We start from the raw sequence: 12,552 nt of genomic DNA, 5'->3' as shown, positions 1-12,552 counted from the left end.
TAATGCCCTCCAAGCTGAGTTCAGTGCATGCCTGTATGGAGTACTCCGTAGATAAGAACCTCTACATAGGTAGGTACTCTCCAAGCTCGAAGCAGCCTAGGGTCTTGCGCGGAAGAAAGGCCAAAATCGTCTCCATGTTTCGAATTTTCGAATGACCAAACTGGCCACCCATACAGCTAGGTACAATGCATTGCCGATACATGACTAAACCAGGACGCCCTGAACTACGAAGCATCGCTCGACGACCATCGTTTCGGAGCCAGACAGGCCATGACATGCAAAGAAGATAATATAGCAGAGCTCAACAGATTCATTCATAGAAAAACGCCACAGAAACATTCAGAGCAGAAAGTAAACGAGTCAAAGGTGCCCTCAAGTTTGGGCTAGTCTCTTTTAACTCCCTTGTCATCATCGGCACTACAGGTTTCGAGGCTTGGGAGATCAGGTCCCCTTGTAACTCGAAAGTCGCAGGCCTACAAACTTGACCATCGCCCCTAGATATGTACTGGGGCTTCGTAAATTGGGAGTGATCGTTGACCTCGAGATGCCTGCAGTGGGCCATTGGAGATATTCCCTGGTGCTGATTCCATGTCGGCATCAAACTGACATGACGGAAATACGCATCAGGTACAGCGCGGATTGAAGAGTAAGGTCTATCATTATTGGCGCATCGCATCTACTCGTACAGACATCAAACAATGACTCGTTTCTCCCCTACCTAGACTGTGTACGTAGAGGGATCCGTTGTTCAAAGAATAGATTGGTGCCGACAAACGCCAAACCCATCCCGATTTTTCCAAGAACGTCCTCCAGTATTTCCAGAGATTAAATTGCCTCCCAACAGTAAAAATCAGGAGCCATCACTGGGTGGCACGTTGGAAAACTCCAATACCTACGACAGGTGTGAGCATGGGACGATCCAACCGATCATCGCGGAAACGTACCATATCATACCACCCACCACCACCAAAAGTGCAGGAACTCGGTCCGCGGTTCTCAAAACCCAAGGACTCGTAGAAAGGTATCAGGTTGTCATGAGCGAGCAATGCCAAGCGGTCAGCGATCTTAGATTCCCGGATGCGTTCAATATACGACTTCATTAGCGTGGAAGCAACTTTCTTGCGCTGATGTTGCGGAACGACAGCCAGTGAATGTATCGCGATAGTCCCGCCCTGGTCTTCATGGCCAAGCGCCTCTTGTCCCGGTTCAGGAATTCGGCGGCGCCTCGTCCGCCAATCCGGTGGGAATGACATGGAGGCGTCTGTGACCGTCGGCGCGGAGGTGCGCGTGGAGACAATATGTCCAATCAGCTCAGGTCGAGGCTTAGGCTGGCCCTCTTTGAGAGGTGGCATTGTGAACATGCCCAGGCTGAGCTCGGGACATGTGCTGAGACGGTATATAAACTAATTTTAACCGTCAGTGCCCGATCTCATTGCATCGGCATATCCAACAAACGCACCTTCTCCCTAGAGCACCGTTCGTGTTCGGGAAATGCCTCCTCCACGCGAATGCAATCTTCAAGATTGGAGAGCCCCAAAACGCTCACAAACGGATGCAGCTCGTCCAGTTTCGACTTCTGCCGAGGTGGCGGTCGGCGGAACAAAGACATGTAGTCATAGAAACCGGAGTGTTCGACAGACACGTAGTCATCTGCTTCTTCATCGTGGTCGTCCTCGTCGTTGTCGTTATCGTCACCACTGCGGTTGTTGGCTTCGTCGTCATTGCTCTGGTCATGATTCAGCGACAGAAAGCCCTGATTTGCGCTGCCACTTTTCAGCATTCGAGTTAACTCGCTAGCCGTGGATGTCGCGGGCAGGCTCTGATCGACCTCGCTCTTCACCGGCGACGATCCGACATTGTCCGTCATCGTCGCGACGCTGTAAAATTCTGTCCGCCGTGATCAACAGATAACGGGAAATGCCCGGGACAATCGCGGGTTGCTGATTCTGAAAAGAAAGCCAGGTTAGCCACGGTCACGTACAAATTAATAGATCCCTGTTCGACAGGAAGTGTGCGCGCTTGAACTGCGACAAGCACACATGGTGGAAGAGCCATCTGAAGTGAAAATGTCGGGTGTGTGGTGTGTGCGTGTGCGCCGATAAGGGACATACAGGATTTGCTACAAAGACCTGACCAGAAAAGTGCCTTCGCACTCTCAAGAGTACGAGATCCGTCTTGCAAGGATGATCAAACGCAGAGTCGGACAGAAGAGTGAGAAGACGGCAGACAGGCTTGGCTGTTCCAGAACATGACAGTGGATACAGCCGATTTTTCTTGGTGCTGCAAATCTGCAGGGAACGGCGGGCCGACGTTGAGCGGGGTAGACTGTAAGGTACTTCTTGATACCTACGATATCTCGGAGGTTGCCTAGTTTTAGATGTACTTCAAAGTACCAGTACGGAGTGCAGGCTCGTGATTTCCAGTGACCTAGATTTTCATTCATAGAGTTTTCTCGGCCTTTCTACTTGATAATGAGCCTGCCGATCTGAAAGTCAGGTGTTATATTACCGACCTGCCAAGTCGCCTGACTCACGATCAAGAATGAAAGAGTAATTATCGAATCCCGTGGCCGAGGCACGAGTGAAAGCTGCAGAGAGCCCGAGAGGGCCTCCAATCCCGCTTAATAGGAGTCTCTGCCTGAGGCACTGAGGCTAGTTTCTCGTGGGCAGTGCGTAGCTTACATAATCGAAGCTCAGTGGTTCGGACAAACGTTGATCCTCGCAATATTGTTTTGTTGCTGGCCCAGCTTCAAGTCGATTTCCTTGTGCGCATTGGAGCGCTGGTGACCTCCTCAGTCTTTCTTTTTCTGAGTCGTTTTATAGATTGTTGTGTGGTTTCCTCGTTTTCTCTGTTGTTCGGAATTATACTTTTCCCTGGGCTGCACCGAAGGCCATTGCGACAGCCGGCGACGGTCGTTCTCCGGCAATCTGCTTGGAAACGGCCATGTACCCAACTCTGACGCCCTCGCGGCCTCTGCCCGGTACCTATTTTCAAACGCCAGCGTCAACATCCGTGAACCATGGCTCTCTGTTCCAGCGCACTCCCACCGCGGCGGCGCGATCGTCCCCCGCGACGGCGCTTCAAAAACGCTCACCAGCCGCTGCATCAAAAACAAAAACCGAGACATTGAGCACACGAGAGCGCGCCGCGCGCACAATCAATGATACGTTGGCAATGGAGGCTCGCTATCCCGATTTGGATAGCTACCTGGCTCGTGAGTTGCTACTTGGGGCGCGTGTGACGCTCGAGTGTGTGCGCTAATAGCGGTGCAGAAGGCTTCTCTTCCGACTATGAGATTCCGGCATCTCCGTCATGGGCGCCATTTCACAAAGTGAAGATGTATAATATTCCGGACCAAATATTTGACCAGTACAATCGAGCGCAGGTATCGACAAACATGGGGTTATTTGCGGAGATCAACCACGCGTGGGTTGCTATCGACAACGCACTGTACCTGTGGGATTATACCCATCCAAACCCACAGCTCGTGGGCTTTGAGAACCAATCAAACAGCATCAATACGGTGAAGTTGGCGAAGCCGCGTCCTGGCGTATTCCTGCCCTCCATCACGCACGTCCTTGTCATTTCGACTACCGCAGAAATCATTCTTCTTGGTGTAGGCTGTGAAACACTTGCAGGAGGCGCAAAGCAAGTGACGCTTTACCAGACCGGAATGTCTACCTCGATTCGCGGTCTCGATATCCATATCATCGAGTCGTCCGAGTCAGGGAGAATCTTCTTCGCAGGCACGTCTGACAATGACGTCCACGAGTTCACCTATCAGCAAGAGGAGAGGTGGTTTTATGGCCGCTGCGGAAAGGTGAATCATACGAGGACGCGCTTCTCGTCATTCACCCCATCTCTGAGCTTCAGTCAGAAACCTCAGGAACACGTCGAGCAAATGGTGGTTGACGACACCAGAAATCTTCTCTACACCTTGTCCTCCCTGTCGACGATTCGGGTTTTTCACATGAAATCCGATGGTTCACTGTCATTGGCCATCACGAAGTCGGCCATGGACATTTACTCGAACATCGGACACCTCATCGCCTCGAATGAGACCTTGAACCCCAAAGTTAAAATAGTCTCCATCAGCCCCGTCATCACCCCCGAAGCATCTCGTTACCACCTGGTAGCTACGACCGCCACCGGCTACCGCATTTACCTTAGTGCCACCGGCTCATACAGCTGGTCTCCTACCCCCAGCGGGACCAGTCCACCGACGAGTATGCAAGCACACTTTGTCAAGACCCCTCCCTTTGATCATCCTTCCGCAATGGCTGCAGCAAATCAAGGACAGCCGTCATCTTTCCAGTCAACAACGACATCAAAAGTTCCCATTCACACGTTGAACCCCACACGACTAGCACAGCGCTTCCCTCCAGGGTACTTTTTCTGTTTCGTCTGCAAAGATCCTACGCAGAAGCAGGATACCCTTTTCATCTCTGCTCCAGACTCCGGCCGCATTGCACGCGCCCACGAGAATGTAGTTCCGCCCAAACCATCCGAGTCAGGGATGTGGCTCTCGCTGGGGAGCAAAGCTGAAGATATTGGCTTATGCTCACCTCCCATTCCCGCTAGCTCCGGCGGTGGATTTGGCAACGAGTTGGCCATCCAGTATGACCACCCCGCTGCGGAAGTTGCCATCTTGACCAACACAGGCGTGCATGTGATCCGTCGGCGACGGCTGGTCGATATCTTTGCGGCCCTTGTCCGCCATGGAGGCGGAGACGACGGACTGGAGGGCGAAGTCAAGAACTTTATCCGGATCTACGGCCGCAGCGAGACGTTGGCCACCGCGTTGGCGGTTGCTTGCGGCCAAGGTGTGGAGATTTCCTCCGACTCTCGGCTATCAAAGATCAAAGATCCAGAAGTGCTCGAGTTTGCTCGGAAAGTGTTCATTGAGTATGGCGGGCGGCCATCTATGAATGAGAATGCGGTCGCCGACAACGGTGCGCCAGCTATTGATGCCATCGTGCCGTCGCCGCGCCACGGGGGCATTGCCCTGTACATGTCTCGCATATTGCGCTCGATCTGGAAAAAACCAGTTGCAGTGTCCACAGGTAGTCCCGGCGGTGCAACGCCAATGTTTTCACCGTCTGTCAGCACCGAGAAGTTGCAGGGCATACAGAAAGATTTGACCGCTCTGCAGGAGTTCTTCAAAGCCAATAAAAACTTCATCGAGGGGTTAAGCGGGCCGGAAGCTCTCTCTCGGGCATCCAACAAACAGGAAGAGATCGCGCTTCAGGCGGAGCATCGGGCCTTGCATTCCCTGATGCAGTTGCTTTCGGACACTATCGAAGGGATTTCCTTTGTACTGGTCCTGTTCGATGAGCGTGTGGATGAGATTGTGCTGGCTCTGCCGGAAGATGCAAAGCAGCGCTTCCTGAAGTTGACATTTGAAGAGTTGTTCACTTCGAGCAAGGGCTACGAGATCGCAAAGGAGCTCGTCAAGGCAATTGTGAATCGCAACATCGCCAAAGGATCAAATGTGGAAACCGTAGCAGATGCCTTGCGACGCCGATGCGGTAACTTTTGCAGTGCTGAAGACGTAGTCATCTTCAAGGCTCAGGAATTGTTGAAGAGGGCGACAGAGGCTGGTGCAAACTCTGAGCTGGGACGCAACCTGCTGAATGAAAGCTTGCGCTTGTTCCGCGAGGTTGCGGACAGCTTGCCGATGGATTATCTGGTGGCTGCGGTGGAGAACTATATTGAAAACCAGTTCTTTGCAGGTGAGGTTTTCCATGAGATTAACTTCTTGGACAGAAGAACTTACTGTGTGCAGGTGCTATCCAACTATGTCTCAAGGTCGCTCAGGGTTCGGATAAAGCTAATCTAGCATTGAGCTGGATGATGGACGGTCGACCGGCAGATGTGTGTATTCCCAGACATTGAGCGATTGTCACGATTTCTAACCTTCGCAGGATCCTCGTCAAACGCACTACGACTTCCGAAAACAGTGCTATGACCTTATCTTCAAAGTCGTAGTCGCCGTGGATAATCTGGCAGCCGATGATCCGGGAGTCATCGACGGACAGTATACGACAATCGCGAAGCGACGGAACGAGGCATACGAGGAGATCTCGGAGTCGACAGACGAGGTGTTCTTGACGAGCCTTTACGACTGGTACCTGGAGCAGGGATGGAGCGATCGTCTACTGGCCACACAGTCTCCGTTTGTAGTGACTTATCTTGAGCGCAAGTCTGCAGATGACATCTACCATGCCGATTTGTTGTGGAAGTACTATGGCCAGTGCGAGCGGTATTTTGATGCGGCTCGGGTACAGTACAACCTGGCCCAAAGCGCATTCAACCTGCCACTGAGCAAGCGGATTGAATACCTGGGCCAGGCGCGTGCGAATGCATCAACGTTCACGCCTGACGTTGGCCGGCAGGCTCGACAGAGGCTCGTCCAGGAGATCACCAATCTGATGGACGTTGCCAATGTGCAGGATGACCTGCTTCAGCGGCTGAAAGAGGACGACCGGATCGACAAGGACTACAAGCCGGAAATCTTGAAGGAGATTGACGGGCCGATCCAGGATATCAGCACGGTAAGACTTTTACCCCGCGAATAGGTATCGAGACGAAAGTTGACGATCGTTCACAGCTGTTCAACAAATACGCAGACCCGGGCAGCTACGGCGACATTTGCCTGCAGATCTTCTACCTGGCGGACCACCGCAACTCGGCCGACATTAAGACGACCTGGCAGAACCACCTGCAAAAAGTCCACGATGACACGGTGGCCAAGGGGCAAGCGCAACCATACGAGGCCATCATCGAGACGGTGCGCTCCCTGGGCCACCGCCTGCGAATGTCCGAAACGGTGTTCCCGATCCCCACCCTACTGCCGATGCTTCTGCGGTATGCACTGGAGTACCAGCGCGGCGTGGGGCCGTCAACCTGGGTGATCGATCTCTTCCTCGACCTGGAAGTGCCGCCCGAAACGCTGTACTCGGTACTGGAGGCGATGTTCTATAATGACGAGGCCCCCTTCGAGGGTGCTAACAAGCGGTTCATCGCCAAGGACCTTCTCTACGTCATAGAACGGTGGTATCACGACTCGATCCGCGTTGGCGGTACCGTGTTCGGCAGCGATGCCATGGCAATCCGTATCTCGGAGATATTGCTCCTGTTGCAGCAACAACATGGCATTGGGCAGGAATTGGTGCAAGTTGCGCAGGAGTTGAGGATGCAAATTGAGAGTTACGTGCGATGATTCCTTTATTTCCTGCGTCTATGTTAACTACTATGTTCATTGTGCGCGTTTGAGGGGAATACTGTTATTCTACTGTACTTTTGTGTCTTGTCAAAAATAGGTAGGGCATGGATGCATTGATTTTTTCGATGTTTTAGCGGGTTCTGTTGATATATATATATATATATATTATTTTCCGGTCGTTGTTGCGCTTTTCTTGTTTGAAGTGCAGCTGCTTCACCCATAATGTTGATTAGAAGCTTGTAAATAATCAACTTTTGTGACATGTAGCTGACCTTAACGAGAGCCAGTAGGTCTGATTCAAGTAGAAACAGCGGAAAAATGCTCCTGACCGAGCGAACCCTCTCGCAGTGTTCACGATGTTCTCAACAATCGAGACGCCACAATGAGATCTAACCCTACTCCGTATGTCTACTTGCCATATACAGCAACTTCCCGAAAGAAATAGCCCATTTTAGAGATTAAGTATGGTACTATAATATAATACAAACTTTTTATACATATAAACACTTTTTTTATCACCCGGAACTATCAATCACAACTGCCCCAATCTCAACGCCTCTGACAGCTTATGAAGCGACAACTTCTTTTCTGTCCGTACGCGTTCCAACTCCTCCACCGCAGCCTCGTACGACATGCCCTCTTGGGTATGTCGTCGCTCGATTTCCTCGACAATCTTCCTGCGGCGATGGTAGAACATTTTCTCTTTCTGATCCGTGCGCCAGGACGCACCGTGGCGGCTCTCGAGCTCTTGTATCGATGGATTGCCGTCAACGCCTTGCGTCCATTCCTTCCAGAGGTCCGGCACGGTTTGGACGTTTCGGGACATAGTGTATCGGGGGCTGGGGGCGGGGCCAGAGACGGAGGCGGCGCCGGGCTGGTGGGAATTTGCGCCGTTGGGCTGCTGTGTTTGTGCTACTGTGGGTGACGGCTGTGGACGCCCGGGGGCGAGGGAGGAGGACGCTGGTAAAGGAGCAGATACGGACGGCGGCGGTCTTGCTGCACTCGGAGATGGGCGATTAGGTTGCTGGATGGTGGTATGAGCGGCCGCGGATGAGGATGAGGATGGTTCCCGAGCAAGGACGCCGTCGTTCAGCTGCTGGAGTGTGGCGACATGTTGTTGGAGGGCGGCGATCTGCTCCCGCGCGGCATTGGAACGCTCCTGGCGCTCCGCGTCGAGGAGCTGCCCCAGCCGAGCGATCTCGCGGCGCAGTCCTTCTAATTCCTCCCTGATCAGCATGACGGTTTCTTGGAATTGCAACTGCTGGGGCATCGGCGAGGAGGCTGTGGCCGCGGTTGGGGTTGAACGGTGGCTCGGTAAGGATTGCCTTATCTGTGCGGCAAAGGCTGCGTACTCTGGCTGCCGGAAGACTGGGTCTGACCACATGACGTGGTCAGGAAACTCGTCCCGCAGTATTACCGAGTCCTGCAGAATGACCGTTCGCAGCTGGTCGAGAAGATGCAGGAAAGCCTGCGCAGCGACGTCCCTCCGATCCACGGGGCCCTCGTTTTCGCCCGCCGGGTCCAGGCTGGGAGGAGCCGGCTCCTCCGATTCGAACCAAGCTAGCCAATCGTCCACCCATGGCCAGATGGCCCGGGTGAGTGACTCTGGTGGAGTGACCTCGGCACGCTCAAGAAAGAAGCTTCCCAGGCCACCCGGTTGAAAGCCGGCCATGGATCGCAGGAACTGTCGCGGGAGGTGCGACCGGTATCGCTCCGACAACTGCTCTTGATTCCATTGGCCATCCCGCCGGACTTGTGCGTCAGGAAAGTTCTCGATTTCAGCCTGTAGTGCTCGCTGGCCCCGCCACAGCTGAGTCTTGTTACCAGACTCGAGACCGATTGAGTCAAACACTTCGTTCACCCACTGCAATTGCGTCTCGTAGGTGAGTGGCCGGGTAGCCTCCCTCCCCTTCAAAAGATGACAGTTGTACCAGCACTGTCGGTTGCGGAATCGCGGAGGCGGCTCTTTCAAGATCTGCCACCGGTAAAACAGGTAGAAGGCAACCTGGCCCATTGTGCAGAGCAGCGGGTCCTTGTGCCGCATGACTCCCATATACCGAATCCGATCTGATTGAGTTGCCTTTCCGTTATCCGAGAGGACAATCATCGGCCAGCATGGTGTCCGGCCCTCGTCCGGGAGCTCGATGGCGAACATATCTGCGAGTTCCAGGTTTCTTCGAGTTTCACCCCGGAGCAGCATAAAATGCCCAAGGAGAAAGTCCACTGTTGTACGCAGATACGACTCCTGAGCCTGTGGCTTTCGGTTCTGCGACTCAGTCCGCTGCCAGCCGGCCCAGCAAAACCGAACAAAGTCGGCGATTTTGTCTGTCGAGTTGCCGTCCAGGAGTATACCAGCGCTCCGATTCAGATTCAGTTGCCTCCTCCGGCGGATCTCCTCGCGCTTGCGGTCGTGGAGAAGGGCACTGACCATTTGCCCTCGAGGGTTGCGGTACGGATTTGCACCAACGTCTCTTTGAAACCGCCACAAATCGACAAGGGCGTTGACATACTGGTCAATCGATGCCAGACCGAGTGTTCTCCGGGTTGAGCTACCGTCTGACGACTGCGACTGTTCTCGCGTGTACCGAGAGGGCCGAATTTCGCGGTCAAGGATCCGCTCCCGCAGGAACTGACAAAGTTTCTCCTCGGAGACTAGCTCCCCGTCCGCGCATTGGTTCTCACGGCAGAATCGCTATTGAGGATTTTCGTCAGTTCTGATTCATGCAACTCTTCTTCGTCACGGATCTGAATGTGCTCACCATAAATTCTTCCTGTTTCGACTTGTACGCGCGTCGCGTCGCAGCGGGGCGCTGTTCGCGCTCCCGGTAAATCGGCGTATTGTCTGCCCATAACCGAGGTATCTGTTCTTGAGCCCTCCTTAGAGTTTCTTCCCGACTTAGTTCCTCGCCAGGAGCACCGATTTGAACCTGGAATGGTGGATACGGCGAGAACGTGTACGTCGTGAATGGTTCCGCGGCCATGGCGAATAGAGCCGGGGATCCAGTTTATTTAGCGATTATCGAGGGGTGTTCCAGCGATCGTCAGTGGCACATTGAGGGCTTCGAATGAACTTCTTGCGTGATCTCATCCCCCTTTTCCCGTCGGTTCTCAGTTCCCTTCCACCAAGTGACCCCGAAGTTCTGATGCTTCGTATTCTCTCTGCCGTCATGGATGCATCAATATTCTTTTGACCGCCTGCGATTTTGGACTAGTCATGTTTGGGAGAACCTTAGAAGCCAATCACATAAAAAGTAAGCAGATCCACTAACCGTACTTAGTATAGCTTCTAACAAGTGGGGTTCGGCATTCATGGCTTTGTTTCCGATAGGACAGTTACTTACCACGTGATTGGTTACGTCACGTGCAAATCACGTGAGGAACAGTCTGGCAGTTCTGCACACCCCAGCTGAGTCAGCAGATTGATAACAATGGTGTGCTGCCGATAAGACGAACACAAACCAGTCAAGCGAAAACGCTCAAAATTATTTTGGCTCCGCAAATCCGCCTAGCAAATCCCACCAGCAGCCCATCCCACCGAACGGCAGCACCGGCACATCCCAATCCCCCCGCCGCATACAAATTGTGCGATTGTCCGTCCGCGAAGAGAATCCGCCAGTCGTGCCCACAATGTCTTACGAGGAGCGCTCCAATGCGCGCCCAAACCTGGGTGACGAATCCGATGTCGAGGAAGAGGCCCTCGTCAACGACTACCGGGAGCAGGTCCATTTCGATGATGGCATGAGCGATCTTGAGCGCACAACTTCATTAGGGGCCGCTTCGCAAGCACAGGACCTGCAAGCACAGCTCGCCGCCGCGGCGACACCGTTGGAGTACCAGGCGACTCTGGAAACCAAGTTCGCCAGTTATGACAACTACTGCAGTTTGTTCCACTACATTTTGAACTCTGATGGGCCAGTGGAATTGGAGGTTCCTTCGGTATGTGGCTTCCTCGATCGCCAATGTGGTGCGCATTCGGTGTCTAGTTGACTGACGCGTTTCTTTTCGATGTGTAGTACTACTGGGCATGGGACGTGATCGATGAGTTTATTTATCAATTCGAGTCTTTCTGTCGGTACCGGACGCGGGTGGCGCGAAACGGCGGTAATGAGGAGGAGGTGCAACTTCTTCGGGAAAACCCAAACACCTGGGGCTGTTACTCGGTGCTGAACGTCCTGTACTCGCTGATCCAGCGGTCGCAAATCAATGAACAGCTTGCCGCGATCAAGCGGGGAGAGGATCCAGCGGCGGTTGCGGGAGAGTATGGTTCGCGTCCACTGTACAAGATGCTGGGCTATTTCTCCATTATCGGGCTGCTGCGTGTGCATTGCTTGCTCGGTGACTTCAGCTTGGCTCTGAAGACGCTGGACGACATCGAGATGAACAAGAAGGCCATGTTTGCGCGAGTGATGGCTGCTCACTTCACCACCTACTACTACGTGGGATTCTCGTATATGATGCTGCGCCGTTACGCGGACGCCATTCGCATGTTCAGCCACATCTTGGTCTATGTCTCGCGAACCAAGAACTTCCAAAAGGGCAGCAACAGCTACGACACAATCGCCAAGAAGAATGATCAAATGCTGGCCCTCATCGCCATCTGCGTCGCGTTCCACCCGACGCGTTTGGACGACACGATCCACACTGCGCTGCGGGACAAGTACGGTGAGAACTTTAACCGCCTGCAGCGTGGCGGTCCAGAGGCTCTGCCTCTCTTCGAGGAGCTCTTCCGCTCCGCTTGCCCGAAGTTCATCAGCCCCACGCCTCCGGACTTTGACAACCCGTCTGCCAACATCGACCCCGTCGACCACTACACCGCCATCTTCATGGATGAGGTCAAGAACACCCTCTTCAATCCTACAGTTAAGTCGTACCTCAAGCTGTACACAACCATGGATCTGAAGAAACTTGCCGGGTTCCTGGAGGTTGAGCCCGAGAAACTGCGGTCGTGGCTGCTGGTGAACAAGCAGCGCAGTCGCCAGACCCGCTGGTCTGAAGGCGGTCTGTTGGAGGGCGAGCCCATCACGGCCAGTGACCTCGACTATGCCATCGAGGGCGATCTCATCCACATTAGCGAAGCCAAGGCCGGGCGAAGACTCGTGGATTGGTATCTGCGCAACCTGGCTCGGACTTACTGATTTCTATTTCCTTCTTGATTTCTGTTTCTTTCATGGAGTTGGCGTCTCAGTTTTATTCATGTAATGTACTGATGGGATTTCATTCGTCCTTGCATCTTTTCTGTTGCGATGTCTCCATGTATGCGGGGATATGATGGGTTATGTCTCATGGCATATGAGGGATTGATGAGCCGGAGAGGGGAGCAAAAATTC

General features: G+C 53.4%; 4 protein-coding genes across 4 annotated transcripts; 2 read left to right on the top strand and 2 right to left on the bottom strand.

The window, feature by feature from the left end:
- Window positions 1-850: 850 nt before the first annotated feature.
- VTN49DRAFT_4280 (uncharacterized protein) lies at window positions 851-1,867 on the bottom strand (the record flags this gene model as incomplete). The annotated part of the gene is made up of 3 exons (XM_069412209.1): window positions 851-892; window positions 945-1,403; window positions 1,460-1,867. The coding sequence occupies 3 exons, from the start codon at window positions 1,865-1,867 to the stop codon at window positions 851-853; spliced, it is 909 nt and encodes a 302-aa protein (XP_069267475.1).
- A 1,076-nt stretch (window positions 1,868-2,943) lies between these two features.
- Window positions 2,944-7,222, top strand: VTN49DRAFT_4279 (uncharacterized protein; the record flags this gene model as incomplete). The annotated part of the gene is made up of 5 exons (XM_069412207.1): window positions 2,944-3,214; window positions 3,273-5,732; window positions 5,786-5,874; window positions 5,925-6,554; window positions 6,611-7,222. 5 exons carry the CDS (start codon window positions 2,944-2,946, stop codon window positions 7,220-7,222), a joined length of 4,062 nt encoding a protein of 1,353 aa, XP_069267474.1.
- A 535-nt stretch (window positions 7,223-7,757) lies between these two features.
- VTN49DRAFT_4278 (uncharacterized protein) lies at window positions 7,758-10,206 on the bottom strand (the record flags this gene model as incomplete). Its single annotated transcript, XM_069412206.1, has 2 exons — window positions 7,758-9,917; window positions 9,985-10,206. 2 exons carry the CDS (start codon window positions 10,204-10,206, stop codon window positions 7,758-7,760), a joined length of 2,382 nt encoding a protein of 793 aa, XP_069267473.1.
- A 646-nt stretch (window positions 10,207-10,852) lies between these two features.
- On the top strand, window positions 10,853-12,360 carry VTN49DRAFT_4277 (uncharacterized protein; the record flags this gene model as incomplete). Its single annotated transcript, XM_069412205.1, has 2 exons — window positions 10,853-11,161; window positions 11,239-12,360. 2 exons carry the CDS (start codon window positions 10,853-10,855, stop codon window positions 12,358-12,360), a joined length of 1,431 nt encoding a protein of 476 aa, XP_069267472.1.
- Between the last annotated feature and the right edge of the window lie 192 nt (window positions 12,361-12,552).

Source organism: Thermomyces lanuginosus (assembly GCF_041956635.1).
Source record: "Thermomyces lanuginosus strain ATCC 200065 unplaced genomic scaffold VTN49scaffold_31, whole genome shotgun sequence".
NCBI lineage: Eukaryota > Fungi > Ascomycota > Eurotiomycetes > Eurotiales > Trichocomaceae > Thermomyces > Thermomyces lanuginosus.
Note: the sequence above shows the minus strand (reverse complement) of the source record. Positions and strands in the feature narration are given on the sequence as shown.